The 15865-nt window shown below is 42.3% G+C and overlaps 1 protein-coding gene across 1 annotated transcript in view; it reads right to left on the bottom strand.

Annotated features, from left to right (window-relative positions):
* ABCA5 (ATP binding cassette subfamily A member 5) overlaps window positions 1–15865 on the bottom strand; it is a 150524-nt gene that overhangs the window by 45292 nt on the left and 89367 nt on the right. Inside the window, exons 20-25 of the mRNA XM_075216871.1 lie at window positions 15454–15623; window positions 14717–14844; window positions 6770–6907; window positions 6115–6228; window positions 1976–2146; window positions 1272–1385 (exon numbers count right to left, since the gene is read on the bottom strand). Of these exons, the coding sequence (XP_075072972.1) occupies window positions 1272–1385; window positions 1976–2146; window positions 6115–6228; window positions 6770–6907; window positions 14717–14844; window positions 15454–15623 (835 nt within the window). The remainder of the gene's footprint in view (window positions 1–1271; window positions 1386–1975; window positions 2147–6114; window positions 6229–6769; window positions 6908–14716; window positions 14845–15453; window positions 15624–15865) is intronic.

Genomic DNA, 15865 nt, shown 5'->3' with positions numbered 1-15865 from the left:
GAAGAATAAGAGGGAGGAGGCACAGGGTAATGAAGAAGAAGAGGGGGGAGGTACAGAGTAATGAAGAAAAAGAAGAGGGGGGATGCACAGAGTGATGAAGAAGAGGGGGGGCGAAAGGCACAGAATGATGAAGAAAAGGGGGGCAGAAGAGGACAGAGTGATGAAAAAGAGGGGGGAGAAGGCACAAGTATTAATCGTGGGTCCTATTGATTTAACACCAGGCCTGGTCATAATTTTCTAAATGTATCCATTTTTTTCCCAAATAGGGTCCCCAACCTTCCAGGATCCAGACAAGCCGCAACTAAAGAAACCAGCAGCCACAGGTGTTGAAAGTGACAAGAACAGGTAGGACAGTCTGTCAAATGTTCTGATACTAGTGGGACAATCCCGATTTTTGATGACTGTTCCGCCCAATCTAAAGGGCCAGGTCAAGACTGTGTACTCTTTATATACACACTGCATTCTTTATATACCACACTATTGTGCTAGCTGTCCTTCATGGGCTGACCACACCCCCTCTAGTGTCTGGTCTTGCCTTTATGATGGCTGGCCACACACCCTCTGATGGGCCCATAATGTTGCAGTCCCCCGGTGGGCCGTTCATGCCCCAGTCCGACACTGCTCCCCACTGTATAGCGATACAGAACTTTTGTTATACATTAATTGCCTTATACAGATTAGCGTGTTTGTTTGTGAATTGATGTTGTTTAGCTTTAATTGTTAGTTTGTTCAAATATATTGTTTAAAAAAAAGTGCAAATTTACTGACATGCAATTGTAAGATGCAAAATATGTCCCACTAAAAGTAACTAGGTGCACCTACTGTGTACTTAGCAAGGGACACTCACTTCACCCAACTCCTCCCCCAAAGGCCCGTCGAAATTTCTGTTCCTCCGCAAATGCTGCCATCTTCCTCTACAAACCAAGGCACCTTGGTGGAAATCTGGATGCATCAGAACAAAGCGAGGAATGTGATGTCACCAAAGAGGATACTGCACCGAATCTTGGAATTCTTAAATGACACCAACGAGTGCATCATGTCTAGGCTATCTCCCTTCTTTGTCTCCAATTTATGTCCAATCTTAATGATTGTTTCCTACAATTCATCAATTTTCTTGACTACTGAGCAATTCCTTAAACTGAAACCAAAGAGGTCTCCTAATTCACTGTTAAACATTACCCAAGCGAGAATAGTCTCAAAACATGTTAAAATATGAAAGGCTTGATACAGCTATAAATCACTCAACAGGAAAAGTCTTGTACTGTACATACCATTGAAAAGAATATTGACCACCACTGTCGAGTGTCATGGATTTGCTTGTAGGTAAAAGAAACCACATAGGTCAGAAGCACAGATGCAGGCACATAGCCTATTAAGCAGAACATCTGAAATTAAAAAAAGGAACGTTTCTCAAATACTCCCAACGAACATCAGTCATTACAATGAAATTTAAGTTAGCTCTTTATTCAATAGTGAAAACGTTACATGAGCAATGTGACCAAAGCCAATGAGTACACACGTTGGCTTCTGTTAAATCAGCTCCCTTGCATGTATATAAATCAGCCTGTCTGGTATAATCAGAGTCAATTATATTATAACATATTATATTATATAGCCTCAACCAATTAACTGAGAAATCACTGCATGCTGTCTGCACATATATGGTCTTGTCTCCTACCCAGTTATCAATTTTAGCATAGGTAGTGCATGTGGAATACAATATATGAGACAGGAAATGGATTAGTTTATGATTGTGTGAATACAATACCTCCCACCATCCCATTCCTTTGGATTATATGATGTTAAGTTACTGAAAGAGCATAATAGAATGTCACTCCAAAAACCGTTTTTGCTACTATAAATTTGATTTATTGTAACTACTGAAAGAAATGTCATGCATTCAAAACATTGCAAAATGCGTTAACTAACAGTGAGAAAGCATATCACAAAGTAAACTGTAGCCTACAAAACTTACCAAGGTAAAAAATGTTCCAACGTATAGATGGATTCCTTTGTTAAAGATAAACAAAGTTCCCAGCATAATGACAAGAATCAGAAAAAACAAAGGCATATCTATTGCTGCTTGTCCCACCCAGTAGGCTGATTGGTACAGTCCAGACATCTTTAACTGAGTATATGCTTTCACCTTGTGTGGAAAACACAATGGGTAAGGGTTATTAATAAACATTTATCAAATACTTAACATAGTACCTGTTATATAGTATTTCTACCACTTGTTTTTTTATCACCTCTCCCTCACAGTTTTAATCATATTTGTAAAGAAAATATATGTTGCATGGTATTTCCCATAAAACTAAAAAACTAAACTAAATATTAGAAAAAGGTATAAAACCAACCTGTTTGTCAGCACTTAATAAAACTATGAGAAAAATCATGAAAAGATGTACTTATTTGCTAGATAGATAAAATTCAGTTGTGCACACAAAGTACAGTAATAACAAAGTTATTGTTGGTTAGCCGACACATAGCTAATTGTGAAATTAAGGTCTTAAGATTGGATGTTACTAAAACAGACACACAAAAAAAAATCAATAGCGACTCATTCAGAGTTGGATGTACATCTATTATTTTTTGCGTAAGATTCGTATTTCCGTGCTGCACCCCAAAGCTACACTGCTACATAATAGTATTTTTATATTTACGTAAAATACGTTTCTCTTAGCCTATTGGGGGACACAGTGGACATTGTGGGTATAGAATAGAACATGGCAAACTGGCACTTTAAGAAACTTCTGTTAACTAGCCCTAGCACCTCCCTCTGTATACACTTCCTGTTTCCTCAGTTTATGTTGAACCAAGCCTACAGAAAGTGGAGATAATAGAGAGAATAATAGAGTGAACACCAGGAAAAGAGAAAAAAACAACATTCTCTTAAAAAAACAAGACAACATGTTGACAGGTTCTGCCTCCGCCTGCACTGCAGCATCGCCCCAGGATGCAGCTTTTCCTCTGCAACTCCTGTCTGCTGGACTAATGTTGGACTCAGTTTATTATTTTAGGCCTGCAGTACCCCTGGTTTACCAGAGGGGCTGCTATTGTACTTTTGCCTATTTCCCCTCACTAGCAGGAGTTAACCTTCTGCTTTTAACTGCTGCACCTGTGTCTGCCAATTTATGCCTGCTTCCCACAATGCACATTGCTGGTCATTATTGTTACTGTTCTTGTTTCCCTTGTTTCTGCAAGCTGCTAGCTGTCAAACCTGTTCCAGGCAATTCATCTCACTCAGCTATTTCATATGTACCTGATGTATTTTCTGCTACTTACCTGTTTCCACCCACACCCGGATATCTGTTCATAATCAGCTATACCTGGTTTGTACCTTTCCTGCATTATTTTGGATTATGTTTGTTCAATAAAACTGTTGTGTTTTCATCATTGTCCAGGCTCCATAACTGTCATAACTATTCCAGCTAAATGTGACACATGTCAACCAGTAGGAGAAACTAGAGAGTCAAGATTGGGCACCTGGTGTCCTCCAATGGACTAAGAAATGGATTTCACATAAGTATAAAAATCCTATTTTCTCTGACCTCTTTTGGGAAAACCGGAGACATTGCGGTCATCCTAAACTTCGAGTGGGAATGCTCAGAAGAAACTGCACAAAGCCCCTTTCTCCCAAAACTTGCATCCCAGGGGAAAAGGGATAACACGATTTCAGCCGAGCAGACACCTGAACTTACAATCCAGTGAAGATCAAGAAGGAACCAGCAAATCTTCCAATTGGGAAGAAGAGGGAAAATACAAAGATTGCTTTCTCTGGCTCGGCAGTGTCAGGGACTGCCTTCTCAGGAATATCAAAATATCAAGTACCTGACGCACCGCCCGTATTCATTCCTCCACAGTCTGATGGCCAGGATGGACTTCTTTCACAACAGAAGAAGTGTCCACGTCAGAATAAATTGCCAATTCGCTCTCCTCACGGTAAAAACAGTCAGAATCTGACTCATGCCCCTGCAAGGGTGCCGCCACCCACTTGCGCTTATGAGAGAAGAATGGCGTAGTGGATTGCCACATCCTCTCTAAGGAGGAGGAGACAGAACCCAAACCCCGTACTGAGGACACAACTCCACGTACCCATGCCGGTTCTTCGGAATCCAACGCCATATGTCCAGTCAGACCCTGACTTAGCAAGCCAAGAACAGCATCCACCTCACTCGCTACAGAGACAGGAGGATTACGAGAAGGACAGCTCACAGTATGAGACTACACCAATTGGGCAAGTTCAGCCACAGTATTAGTCAGAGACCGAGCCCCGATAGGCTCCGCCAAGTCAGAACCAGAATCCCCTGGTGCACACGGCATGTGATCTCTAGACTGGCAGGCTGCACACAAAGCATCTGCGCTTGACTGTCCAGACTTAGCATTACAGGTGGCACAAGTGAACCTCAACATAGAAGTCCCCCCTGCCTTCCCCTGTAAGGATCTCCACCATCTGACATGTTAACAGATGGGACAAAACACACAGACAAGCAGCACACAGACAAGCAGCACACAATCAAGCACAGAAAGTGAGCAAGCAATACAGCCAAGTAGCCCCAACAATCTAAGGGATAAATACCCTGACAACCCCCCCCCCCCCCCCAAACCAGTTACCTTACAGGACAAGGGACAGAAAAAAGCGAAGCTGGGGCTGCACAATGGCTGCCTATTCTGGTGTCTGCACACAAGGAGTGAGAGACCACCAAGGAGGGAGTGCATGAGATGAAAAACACCTCCCCCCCCAGGGTCCAGCACTGGATTGGCAGGCACCCGGCAGGACAGCCCCCTACATTAAACCAATGCTTAGCAGGGTCTCACATGTCTTACAGTGACTGCTGCCTGACCTAGTCCCCTAAGCATAATTTTCCACTTTTTTTTTAAATTAAACAAATGACTGCCCCTAGTAAGAGGCAGCCAACTTGACACACTGCGGTTTCAACCCACCCTTCTCCCAGCACAGTGCTGGGAGTGGGTACACTTACCTGCTGCAATCCCTCCTGCACACAGTGGGCCGCAGCTGCTTATCTGCAGGTGCAGCAATGGATGACTGACACAGCCTGTGGTGACTATGCCTGGCTCCTAAGAGAGCTAATTGGGGCCCCCTCTCCAGACAGCGCACAGCCACCTGTGCTGTGCACTGTCGCCACACAGGATCTAGTGATTGACAGCCGTGGACGAGGCTCTGTGAGCCACCAGTGAGGCTGTCACAGAACAAGAGGCAGAAGTCTCCGATGTAGAAAAAACTGTAAAATAAATGAAAATGAAATGAATGAAACAAAATAGGACTGCAGCACAACCCAAACACAGCCTGTTCGCTGAGCACTTAAACTAAACTGAGGAAACAGGAAGTGGGATATAGAGAAGGAAGAACTAGGGCTAGATTACAGAAGTTTCTTAAAATGCCAGTTCACCCTGCCCTACTCTATACCCGCAGTGTCCCTGGTGTTCCCCAATGGAGGCCAAAGAAATAGCATTTTTTTGCGTTTTGTATGCATCATTTACTTGCATCTCTTTACACCTGGAGAGGTGACAAAGCTAGACAAGGGTGCATCTGCAGATATGGCTTTTAAAAGGCAACTCCCATTGGGGTTTTAAAGGGAAAAACAACAGATGTTTATATTTAATTTAATTTGTGTTTGTATTTAGTTACATTATATATGAAAAGTGTGAATTTTGCATTTACTAATAACACTGTCAAGCCACATCTCTATGCTCTCGTGGGGGCATAAGCATACACACTTGTTATGCCTGACGCAAAGTTTTTGAGCTGGACACATCTTGAGATGTATAAATATGCACAAAAATATGCATATTGTGCACAATAATCAGTATGCCTTGTCCCATTAAGAATCACAAATGGCCAATTTACTACCAGTCTTAGTGCTGCTTAGGCAACAGGTGCCATCTTGTACTATTTTCTCAATCTATGCACCCCTCTGCATCCTAGACATGGTGCTGTGAATGTCCAATACGTATTTCTCTAGTGCTCATCATATGGATCAATGATCCCTTTACAAGCCTTGCTGACAAGCTCTCAGCTCAATGGAAACCATCTCAGACGGGTGGGGCAACGAGGTGTAACTACCTGCATAAATGAGCTCTGGTTCTTCTTACCTTATGGTTGTATGTGTTCTCCATTGCAAAGTATGGCAGCATGCCTGCAGCAATGATTCCCAAGTAGATAAGCAGAAAATACAGACTGATTTTAAATGATGCGTCCAAATATTCCTGTCGCGATAAAATGATATTATGATTGTACCACACATTAATAGTAATTGCTTTTTAGAGCAACAAACATTTAAAACACATTTTCTTGCTTTGCAATAAAGTGTTTATTACAACATTCCTGTCTGTCAAAAATTCATTTGAACCATAAATATGTAAGACAGAAAGTATATAATGTAAGATTATGACTTTACACGACTATGCAAACAGTGACAATTTCTTAAGGTTCTTAAAAGAATTTACATTTTCCGGGGGGAAATAAATTGCCGGCGATGTGGCGCGTGGACATCGTCACAAGTCGCCACAAGTCGGCACTTACGGTAGAAATCTCTGATCAATTTTCCTCGCACCTCGAAAAATAAGCAGAGATTTCTGTAAAATCTCCGCGACGACGTGTCTCACGGACATTCCAGAAACACTTTGCAGCTAACTGAATTATCCCCTCTCACTGTACATACATGGACATGCTCTGCGAGAAAACTATTCTCACTGCATATCCATGTACTGGCCATTAACATCGCTTGTGGAGAAAAGGATCACTCACCTTAGGAAACGGGCTGCTGAAAACCTGGATGCTTTCATTCACATTAAGCTGCCTGAGCAGAGTGTTACTGATGGTGTTAATGAGGACAGGTAGAGAGTGGACCATAGTGCTGTTAAATACAGCTTCATATGTGTAATACTAGAAGACACAGAACAAGAAGCCAGTTCAGGGACAGAGGTCAGCTTTGCTAAGACAGACACTAATTTTGTAGATTAGTCTTTCTAAACCATATTATTTTTATAAAAAGGCAGCTGAAATGAAAAGAACAGCCAATTTTGTGGATGTAAGTTAGGCTAGGTACACACTACAAAAAGTTTCGACCAATTTATCACTAAAGATTTTACAAACGACAGAAGTTCGTATCGATTACCTTCAGATCTGTGCTCTTCCTCTGTCATCACCATCAGCTGAATGGATGACAGCAGTTCCTGTCATGAGCAGCAGTTATACTAAGGTGATCAAGACAGTGCAACATGATAAGGGGAATATACAGCAACTACAGTGAGTTGACAGAGACCATGGATCATGATAAAGACAGTGGGACAATATCAGCAGCAGACAGACAAGGTGGATGAGACCTGTCACACTGAGATCCGCTACAGTAATGAGACCTGTCACACTGAGATCCGCTACAGTAATGAGACCTGTCACACTGAAATCCGCTACAGTAATGAGACCTGTCACACTGAGATCTGCTATAGTAATGAGACCTGTCACACTGAGATCCATGATAGTAATGAGACCTGTCACACTGAGATCCGCTACAGTAATGAGACCTGTCACACTGAGATCCATGATAGTAATGAGACCTGTCACACTGAGATCCGCTACAGTAATGAGACCTGTCACACTGAGATCCGCTACAGTAATGAGACCTGTCACACTGAGATCCGCTACAGTAATGAGACCTGTCACACTGAGATCCATGATAGTAATGAGACCTGTCGCACTGAGATCCGCTACAGTAATGAGACCTGTCGCACTGAGATCCGCTACAGTAATGAGACCTGTCACACTGAGATCCATGATAGTAATGAGACCTGTCACACTGAGATCCGCTACAGTAATGAGACCTGTCACACTGAGATCCATGATAGTAATGAGACCTGTCACACTGAGATCCGCTACAGTAATGAGACCTGTCACACTGAGATCCATGATAGTAATGAGACCTGTCACACTGAGATCCGCTACAGTAATGAGACCTGTCACACTGAGATCCGCTACAGTAATGAGACCTGTCACACTGAGATCTGCTACAGTAATGAGACCTGTCACACTGAGATCCATGATAGTAATGAGACCTGTCACACTGAGATCCGCTACAGTAATGAGACCTGTCACACTGAGATCCGCTACAGTAATGAGATCTGTCACACTGAGATCCGCTACAGTAATGAGACCTGTCGCACTGAGATCCGCTACAGTAATGAGACCTGTCGCACTGAGATCCGCTACAGTAATGAGACCTGTCGCACTGAGATCCGCTACAGTAATGAGACCTGTCACACTGAGATCCATGATAGTAATGAGACCTGTCACACTGAGATCCGCTACAGTAATGAGACCTGTCACACTGAGATCCATGATAGTAATGAGACCTGTCACACTGAGATCCGCTACAGTAATGAGACCTGTCACACTGAGATCCATGATAGTAATGAGACCTGTCACACTGAGATCCGCTACAGTAATGAGACCTGTCACACTGAGATCCGCTACAGTAATGACACCTGTCACACTGAGATCCGCTACAGTAATGAGACCTGTCACACTGAGATCCATGATAGTAATGAGACCTGTCGCACTGAGATCCGCTACAGTAATGAGACCTGTCGCACTGAGATCCGCTACAGTAATGAGACCTGTCACACTGAGATCCATGATAGTAATGAGACCTGTCACACTGAGATCCGCTACAGTAATGAGACCTGTCACACTGAGATCCATGATAGTAATGAGACCTGTCACACTGAGATCCGCTACAGTAATGAGTAATGAGACCTGTCACACTGAGATCCATGATAGTAATGAGACCTGTCACACTGAGATCCGCTACAGTAATGAGACCTGTCACACTGAGATCCGCTACAGTAATGAGACCTGTCACACTGAGATCCGCGATAGTAATAAGACCTGTCACACTGAGATCCATGATAGTAATGAGACCTGTCACACTGAGATCCGCTACAGTAATGAGAACTGTCACACTGAGATCCGCGATAGTAATGAGACCTGTCACACTGAGATCCATGATAGTAATGAGACCTGTCACACTGAGATTCGCTATAGTAATAAGACCTGTCACACTGAGATCCGCTACAGTAATGAGACCTGTCACACTGAGATCCGCTACATTAATGAGACCTGTCACACTGAGATCCGCTACAGTAATGAGACCTGTCACACTGAGATCCGCTACAGTAATGAGACCTGTCACACTGAGATCCATGAGAGAAATGAGACCTGTCACACTGAGATCCGCTACAGTAATGAGACCTGTCACACTGAGATCCGCGATAGTAATAAGACCTGTCACACTGAGATCCGCTACAGTAATGAGACCTGTCACACTGAGATCCGCTACAGTAATGAGACCTGTCACACTGAGATCCGCTACAGTAATGAGACCTGTCACACTGAGATCCACTATAGTAATGAGACCTGTCACACTGAGATTCGCTATAGTAATAAGACCTGTCACACTGAGATCCGCTACAGTAATGAGATCTGTCACACTGAGATCCGCGATAGTAATGAGACCTGTCACACTGAGATCCGCTACAGTAATGAGACCTGTCACACTGAGATCCATGATAGTAATGAGACCTGTCACACTGAGATCAGCTACAGTAATGAGACCTGTCACACTGAGATCCGCTACAGTAATGAGACCTGTCACACTGAGATCCGCTATAGTAATAAGATCTGTCACACTGAGATCCGCGATAGTAATGAGACCTGTCACACTGAGATCCGCTACAGTAATGAGACCTGTCACACTGAGATCCGCTACAGTAATGAGACCTGTCACACTGAGATCCGCTACAGTAATGAGACCTGTCACACTGAGATCCGCTACAGTAATGAGACCTGTCACACTGAGATCCATGAGAGAAATGAGACCTGTCACACTGAGATCCGCTACAGTAATGAGACCTGTCACACTGAGATCCGCGATAGTAATAAGACCTGTCACACTGAGATCCGCTACAGTAATGAGACCTGTCACACTGAGATCCGCTACAGTAATGAGACCTGTCACACTGAGATCCGCTACAGTAATGAGACCTGTCACACTGAGAGCCGCTATAGTAATGAGACCTGTCACACTGAGATTCGCTATAGTAATAAGACCTGTCACACTGAGATCCGCTACAGTAATGAGATCTGTCACACTGAGATCCGCGATAGTAATGAGACCTGTCACACTGAGATCCGCTACAGTAATGAGACCTGTCACACTGAGATCCATGATAGTAATGAGACCTGTCACACTGAGATCAGCTACAGTAATGAGACCTGTCACACTGAGATCCGCTACAGTAATGAGACCTGTCACACTGAGATCCGCTATAGTAATAAGACCTGTCACACTGAGATCCGCTACAGTAATGAGACCTGTCACACTGAGATCCGCTACAGTAATGAGATCTGTCACACTGAGATCCGCGATAGTAATGAGACCTGTCACACTGAGATCCGCTACAGTAATGAGACCTGTCACACTGAGATCCGCTACAGTAATGAGACCTGTCACACTGAGATCCGCTACAGTAATGACACCTGTCACACTGAGATCCATGATAGTAATGAGACCTGTCACACTGAGATCCGCTACAGTAATGAGACCTGTCACACTGAGATCCGCTACAGTAACGAGACCTGTCACACTGAGATCCGCTACAGTAATGAGACCTGTCACACTGAGATCCGCTACAGTAATGAGATCTGTCACACTGAGATCCGCTATAGTAATGAGACCTGTCACACTGAGATTCGCTATAGTAATGAGACCTGTCACACTGAGATTCGCTATAGTAATAAGACCTGTCACACTGAGATCCGCTACAGTAATGAGACCTGTCACACTGAGATCCGCTACAGTAATGAGACCTGTCACACTGAGATCCGCTACAGTAATGAGATCTGTCACACTGAGATCCGCGATAGTAATAAGACCTGTCACACTGAGATCCATGATAGTAATGAGACCTGTCACACTGAGATCCATGATAGTAATGAGACCTGTCACACTGAGATCCGCTACAGTAATGAGACCTGTCACACTGAGATCCGCTACAGTAATGAGACCTGTCACACTGAGATCCGCTACAGTAATGAGACCTGTCACACTGAGATCCGCTACAGTAATGAGACCTGTCACACTGAGATCCGCTATAGTAATGAGACCTGTCACACTGAGATCCGCTACAGTAATGAGACCTGCCACACTGAGATCCGCTACAGTAATGACACCTGTCACACTGAGATCCATGATAGTAATGAGACCTGTCACACTGAGATCCATGATAGTAATGAGACCTGTCACACTGAGATCCGCTACAGTAATGAGACCTGTCACACTGAGATCCGCTACAGTAATGAGACCTGTCACACTGAGATTCGCTATAGTAATAAGACCTGTCACACTGAGATCCGCTACAGTAATGACACCTGTCACACTGAGATCCATGATAGTAATGAGACCTGTCACACTGAGATCCATGATAGTAATGAGACCTGTCACACTGAGATCCGCTACAGTAATGAGACCTGTCACACTGAGATCCGCTACAGTAATGAGACCTGTCACACTGAGATCCGCTACAGTAATGAGACCTGTCACACTGAGATCCGCTATAGTAATGAGACCTGTCACACTGAGATCCGCTACAGTAATGAGACCTGTCACACTGAGATCCGCTACAGTAATGACACCTGTCACACTGAGATCCGCTACAGTAATGAGACCTGTCACACTGAGATCCGCTACAGTAATGACACCTGTCACACTGAGATCCATGATAGTAATGAGACCTGTCACACTGAGATCCATGATAGTAATGAGACCTGTCACACTGAGATCCGCTACAGTAATGAGACCTGTCACACTGAGATTCGCTATAGTAATAAGACCTGTCACACTGAGATCCGCTACAGTAATGAGACCTGTCACACTGAGATCCATGATAGTAATGAGACCTGTCACACTGAGATTCGCTATAGTAATGAGACCTGTCACACTGAGATCCATGATAGTAATGAGACCTGTCACACTGAGATTCGCTATAGTAATGAGACCTGTCACACTGAGATCCATGATAGTAATGAGACCTGTCACACTGAGATTCGCTATAGTAAGGAGACCTGTCACACTGAGATCCGCTACAGTAATGAGACCTGTCAGACTGAGCTCCACAATAGTAATGAGACCTGTCACACTGAGATCTGCGACAGTAATGAGACCTGTCACACTGAGATCCATGATAGTAATGAGACCTGTCACACTGAGATCTGCGACAGTAATGAGATCTGTCACAATGAGATCCGTGATACTAAAGAGAACTGTCTCACTGAGATCCGCGATAGTAAAGAAACCTGTCTCACTGAGATCCACGATAGTAAAGAAACCTGTCTCACTGAGATTCGCTATAGTAATGAGACCTGTCACACTGAGATCCATGATAGTAATGAGACCTGTCACACTGAGATCCGCTACAGTAATGAGACCTGTCGCACTGAGATCCGCTATAGTAATGACACCTGTCACACTGAGATCCGCGATAGTAATGAGACCTGTCACACTGAGATCCGCTACAGTAATGAGACCTGTCACACTGAGATCCGCGATAGTAATGAGACCTGTCGCACTGAGATCCGCTACAGTAATGAGACCCGTCACACTGAGATCCGCTACAGCAGTGTTTCCCGACCCTAGTCCTCAAGTACCCCTAACAGTGCATGTTTTTCATATCTCTTTGCTGGAGCACAGGTGTAATCATTACTGACTGACACATTTTGCAAGATCCACAGGTGGTATAATGATATCACATGGTCATCTGGAAAACCTGCAGTTAGGGGTACTTGAGGACTAGGGTTGGGAAACATTGCACTACAGTAATGAGACCTGTCACACTGAGATCCGCGATAGTAATGAGACCTGTCACACTGAGATCTGTGATAGTAAAGAAACCTGTGTTACTGAGATCAGCTATAGTAATGAGATCTGCTACTGGCCAACAGTCGAGTGAGTGCATACACACTGCATTATCGGAAGGTGATTCAAACGGGATTATCAAACATGCCGACCAACCAAATGAAACGAACGGTACTTTGGGACGACTGTCGTTCATTGTGTAAGTATATACACTAACAAGGTATCTGCCCAAATGGTAGTATATCGGCTAATTGGCCCAATGATTGGCTGAAAAACCTCCAGGGCTAGATTTACTAAGCTGCGGGTTTCAAAAAGTGGGGATGTTGCCTATAGCAACCAATCAGATTCTAGCTGTCATTTTGTAGAAAGCACTAAATAAATGAAAGCTAGAATCGGATTGGTTGCTATAGGCAACATCCCCACTTTTTCAAACCAGCAGCTTAGTAAATCTAGCCCCCAGTGTGTACCTAGCCTTAGTGAGGGTTAAATGAGTACTTCAGCCAAAATGAACAATCTGGTTTTGAGAGGAGTTTAACAAGATCAAATAAAATCCAACATTTTAATTACCAGGTGACTCAAAAGGGAAAAAAAATCTTTATTTATAATTCCAATTTACTGTATATTACCATATTTTAAGATGATCGTTCAATATGGTCCACCTTTAGTGTACCACAGGTAAGGAATGGCAGTATCCAGACACTGAATCATTTGGAATGATATTCCAATAATAGCAATCAGTTTTTCAATTAATGTAGAACTCTATCATGTGTCAACCACTGCATAAAAGCAGCCTTCTTTGTTGGATATGTTTATTAATTGATTAACTGAAATGATAGAGATCAATCGTTCATTTTTTATCAGTCTTCATATCAATTGGGCCCGGTCACTACATAGAGACAATTTTACATATTAGGTCATTATTAATTATTAATTAATGTTAATTAATGTTAATGTTAATTATGGATAAATAATACCTTCTATTGTGCATGATCATAAAGCATAATCAGTTTTCACATTAATGGGGTTGTCCGTATTATCTGAATTTATTTATAAACCTCACCTTTATTTGCGCTAAAGTATGCTATTGTAGGATTAAGTGATGGGATTCGAAATCTCTATCCTATCTAAAAACAACAATCTCATCTAGTCTCATCTAGTCTCTAGTGTATTGAGTTGAAAGTTTCAATTGACACATGAACCTCACTATGATAATATGTTGTTCAATTTAGTGGTGCTGAAATGCCACTCCTCATTAATACTTCTGTGATACCCAGCATTTTAAGAATCACTTTTAAATAATTCTAAATAAACTGATTTATTATATCAATTTCACTAGATGAAACATAGAAGTAATCTCAGAGACTGAATTTCATATTAATATGTAAATATCTCTTTCACGCTATTCATATATTCAGCGTTTACATGTCATCCAGATTATACGGCTATCAAATTGTAGCATACCCCTGATGAGGTTAATGGTCAAATTGACAGGGGAGCAAGTTGAAATTAATGAGGCTATGTAAATAATAAAAAGATTACCTGATCCACTGGAGTCAACAGATGGCTCAAATAGTCCCCCTGTGATCTACTGTGTAGTATAACAACTCATCTGTTTCAAACAGGTTGAGGGATTTTCGATGCCCTTGCCCTGTGCACCTTCCATTGTACATGAATGTGATTTTTTTTTTTTATTTGAACTTGTTGAACTCAAAATACATGTTTAGCTTATATTACCTTTTTTATTTTTAAATATAACTAGACTCTACTCACTACTTACACCCTCATACCTTTCCAGAACTGGTGACATCCATAGCCCCATTGTGAGGAGAAACAGACATATAGTCGCTTCCATTCATTTGTTCCACTCTAATCTTCTGGCTGTTCAAAATGTTAATTAGCTCGTCTATGTTAGCACCTATGGTATAAATTAGGCAGGTATAACTATACATGAGCATCACACAAACATCACAGATGAAACCCATTGTACCCTCCACATGAACATTTATATGTCCAGATTCCCAGCATTCTAATACACCTGTGTGACACTAGCTTTACTGCCAGTGTTCCTCCTCTACCCATAATGCACTTCCCAGAGTAATGCGACAGATGGAAGAGGGCCAATGAAAAATGGTGCTTGGGACAGTTGTAAAGTACACTAGATAAGCAAATTTCACACTTCCTTCATCATCACTTCCCATCACTTTCTTTTACTTTTAAAACCTTATCTTTATCCATAACAAAATACCTGTAGTTTCTTGAATTTTATTTACAGTATTTATAAAAAATAAACATTAATATTATGATGCTAACTATTGCATATTTAGTAATGAATATAGTAACATGTCCTATAATGTTTACATCTGTAAACTGTTCTAAAGTGTTATACAAGTCACATAACTTTTAGAGTAAAAACTCAATTAAAATTACAACTATACAGCATGTCTTCTATTATCAGCAGAGAAGCTATAGCAAAACATCACAGTCTTTTATGTTACTAAGTGTCACTTGTACACACACACACTACCTGTAGAGCTCTGCACCAAGAGGCTTGTTAAATACTTCTGGCTCTTCTGCCCTGGACGCAGAAAGTACAAGTCTGGGGACAGTTTCATAGGAACTGATGGTTTCTGGTTGTACCAGTGTATAATATTTACTGCTGCTTGGATGGCAAGAAACAGAAATAGAAACTGCGACCTGAAAGAAAATAAACAGCTGGATTTATTGTGTGCCTCTTTTTTGTGTGTATGTATAAACTATAAAGGTGCCACAAAAACACCGTTGGGTATTTTATGACATACACTATCATGTTCCATCAGTACCAGCACAAGATGAGTATATTCTGAAATGACTATGCAGCTGAAGTGTCTTTTTTTTTACTTGCTGCTATGGACGGCTCAATGGAACAGTTTATCTTTGGACTTTAAAAGCAATAATGT

Source organism: Mixophyes fleayi, chromosome 6, assembly GCF_038048845.1.
Source record: "Mixophyes fleayi isolate aMixFle1 chromosome 6, aMixFle1.hap1, whole genome shotgun sequence".
NCBI lineage: Eukaryota > Metazoa > Chordata > Amphibia > Anura > Limnodynastidae > Mixophyes > Mixophyes fleayi.
The sequence above is the reverse complement of the archived record's forward strand: the minus strand, read 5'-3'. Positions and strand labels throughout refer to the sequence as shown.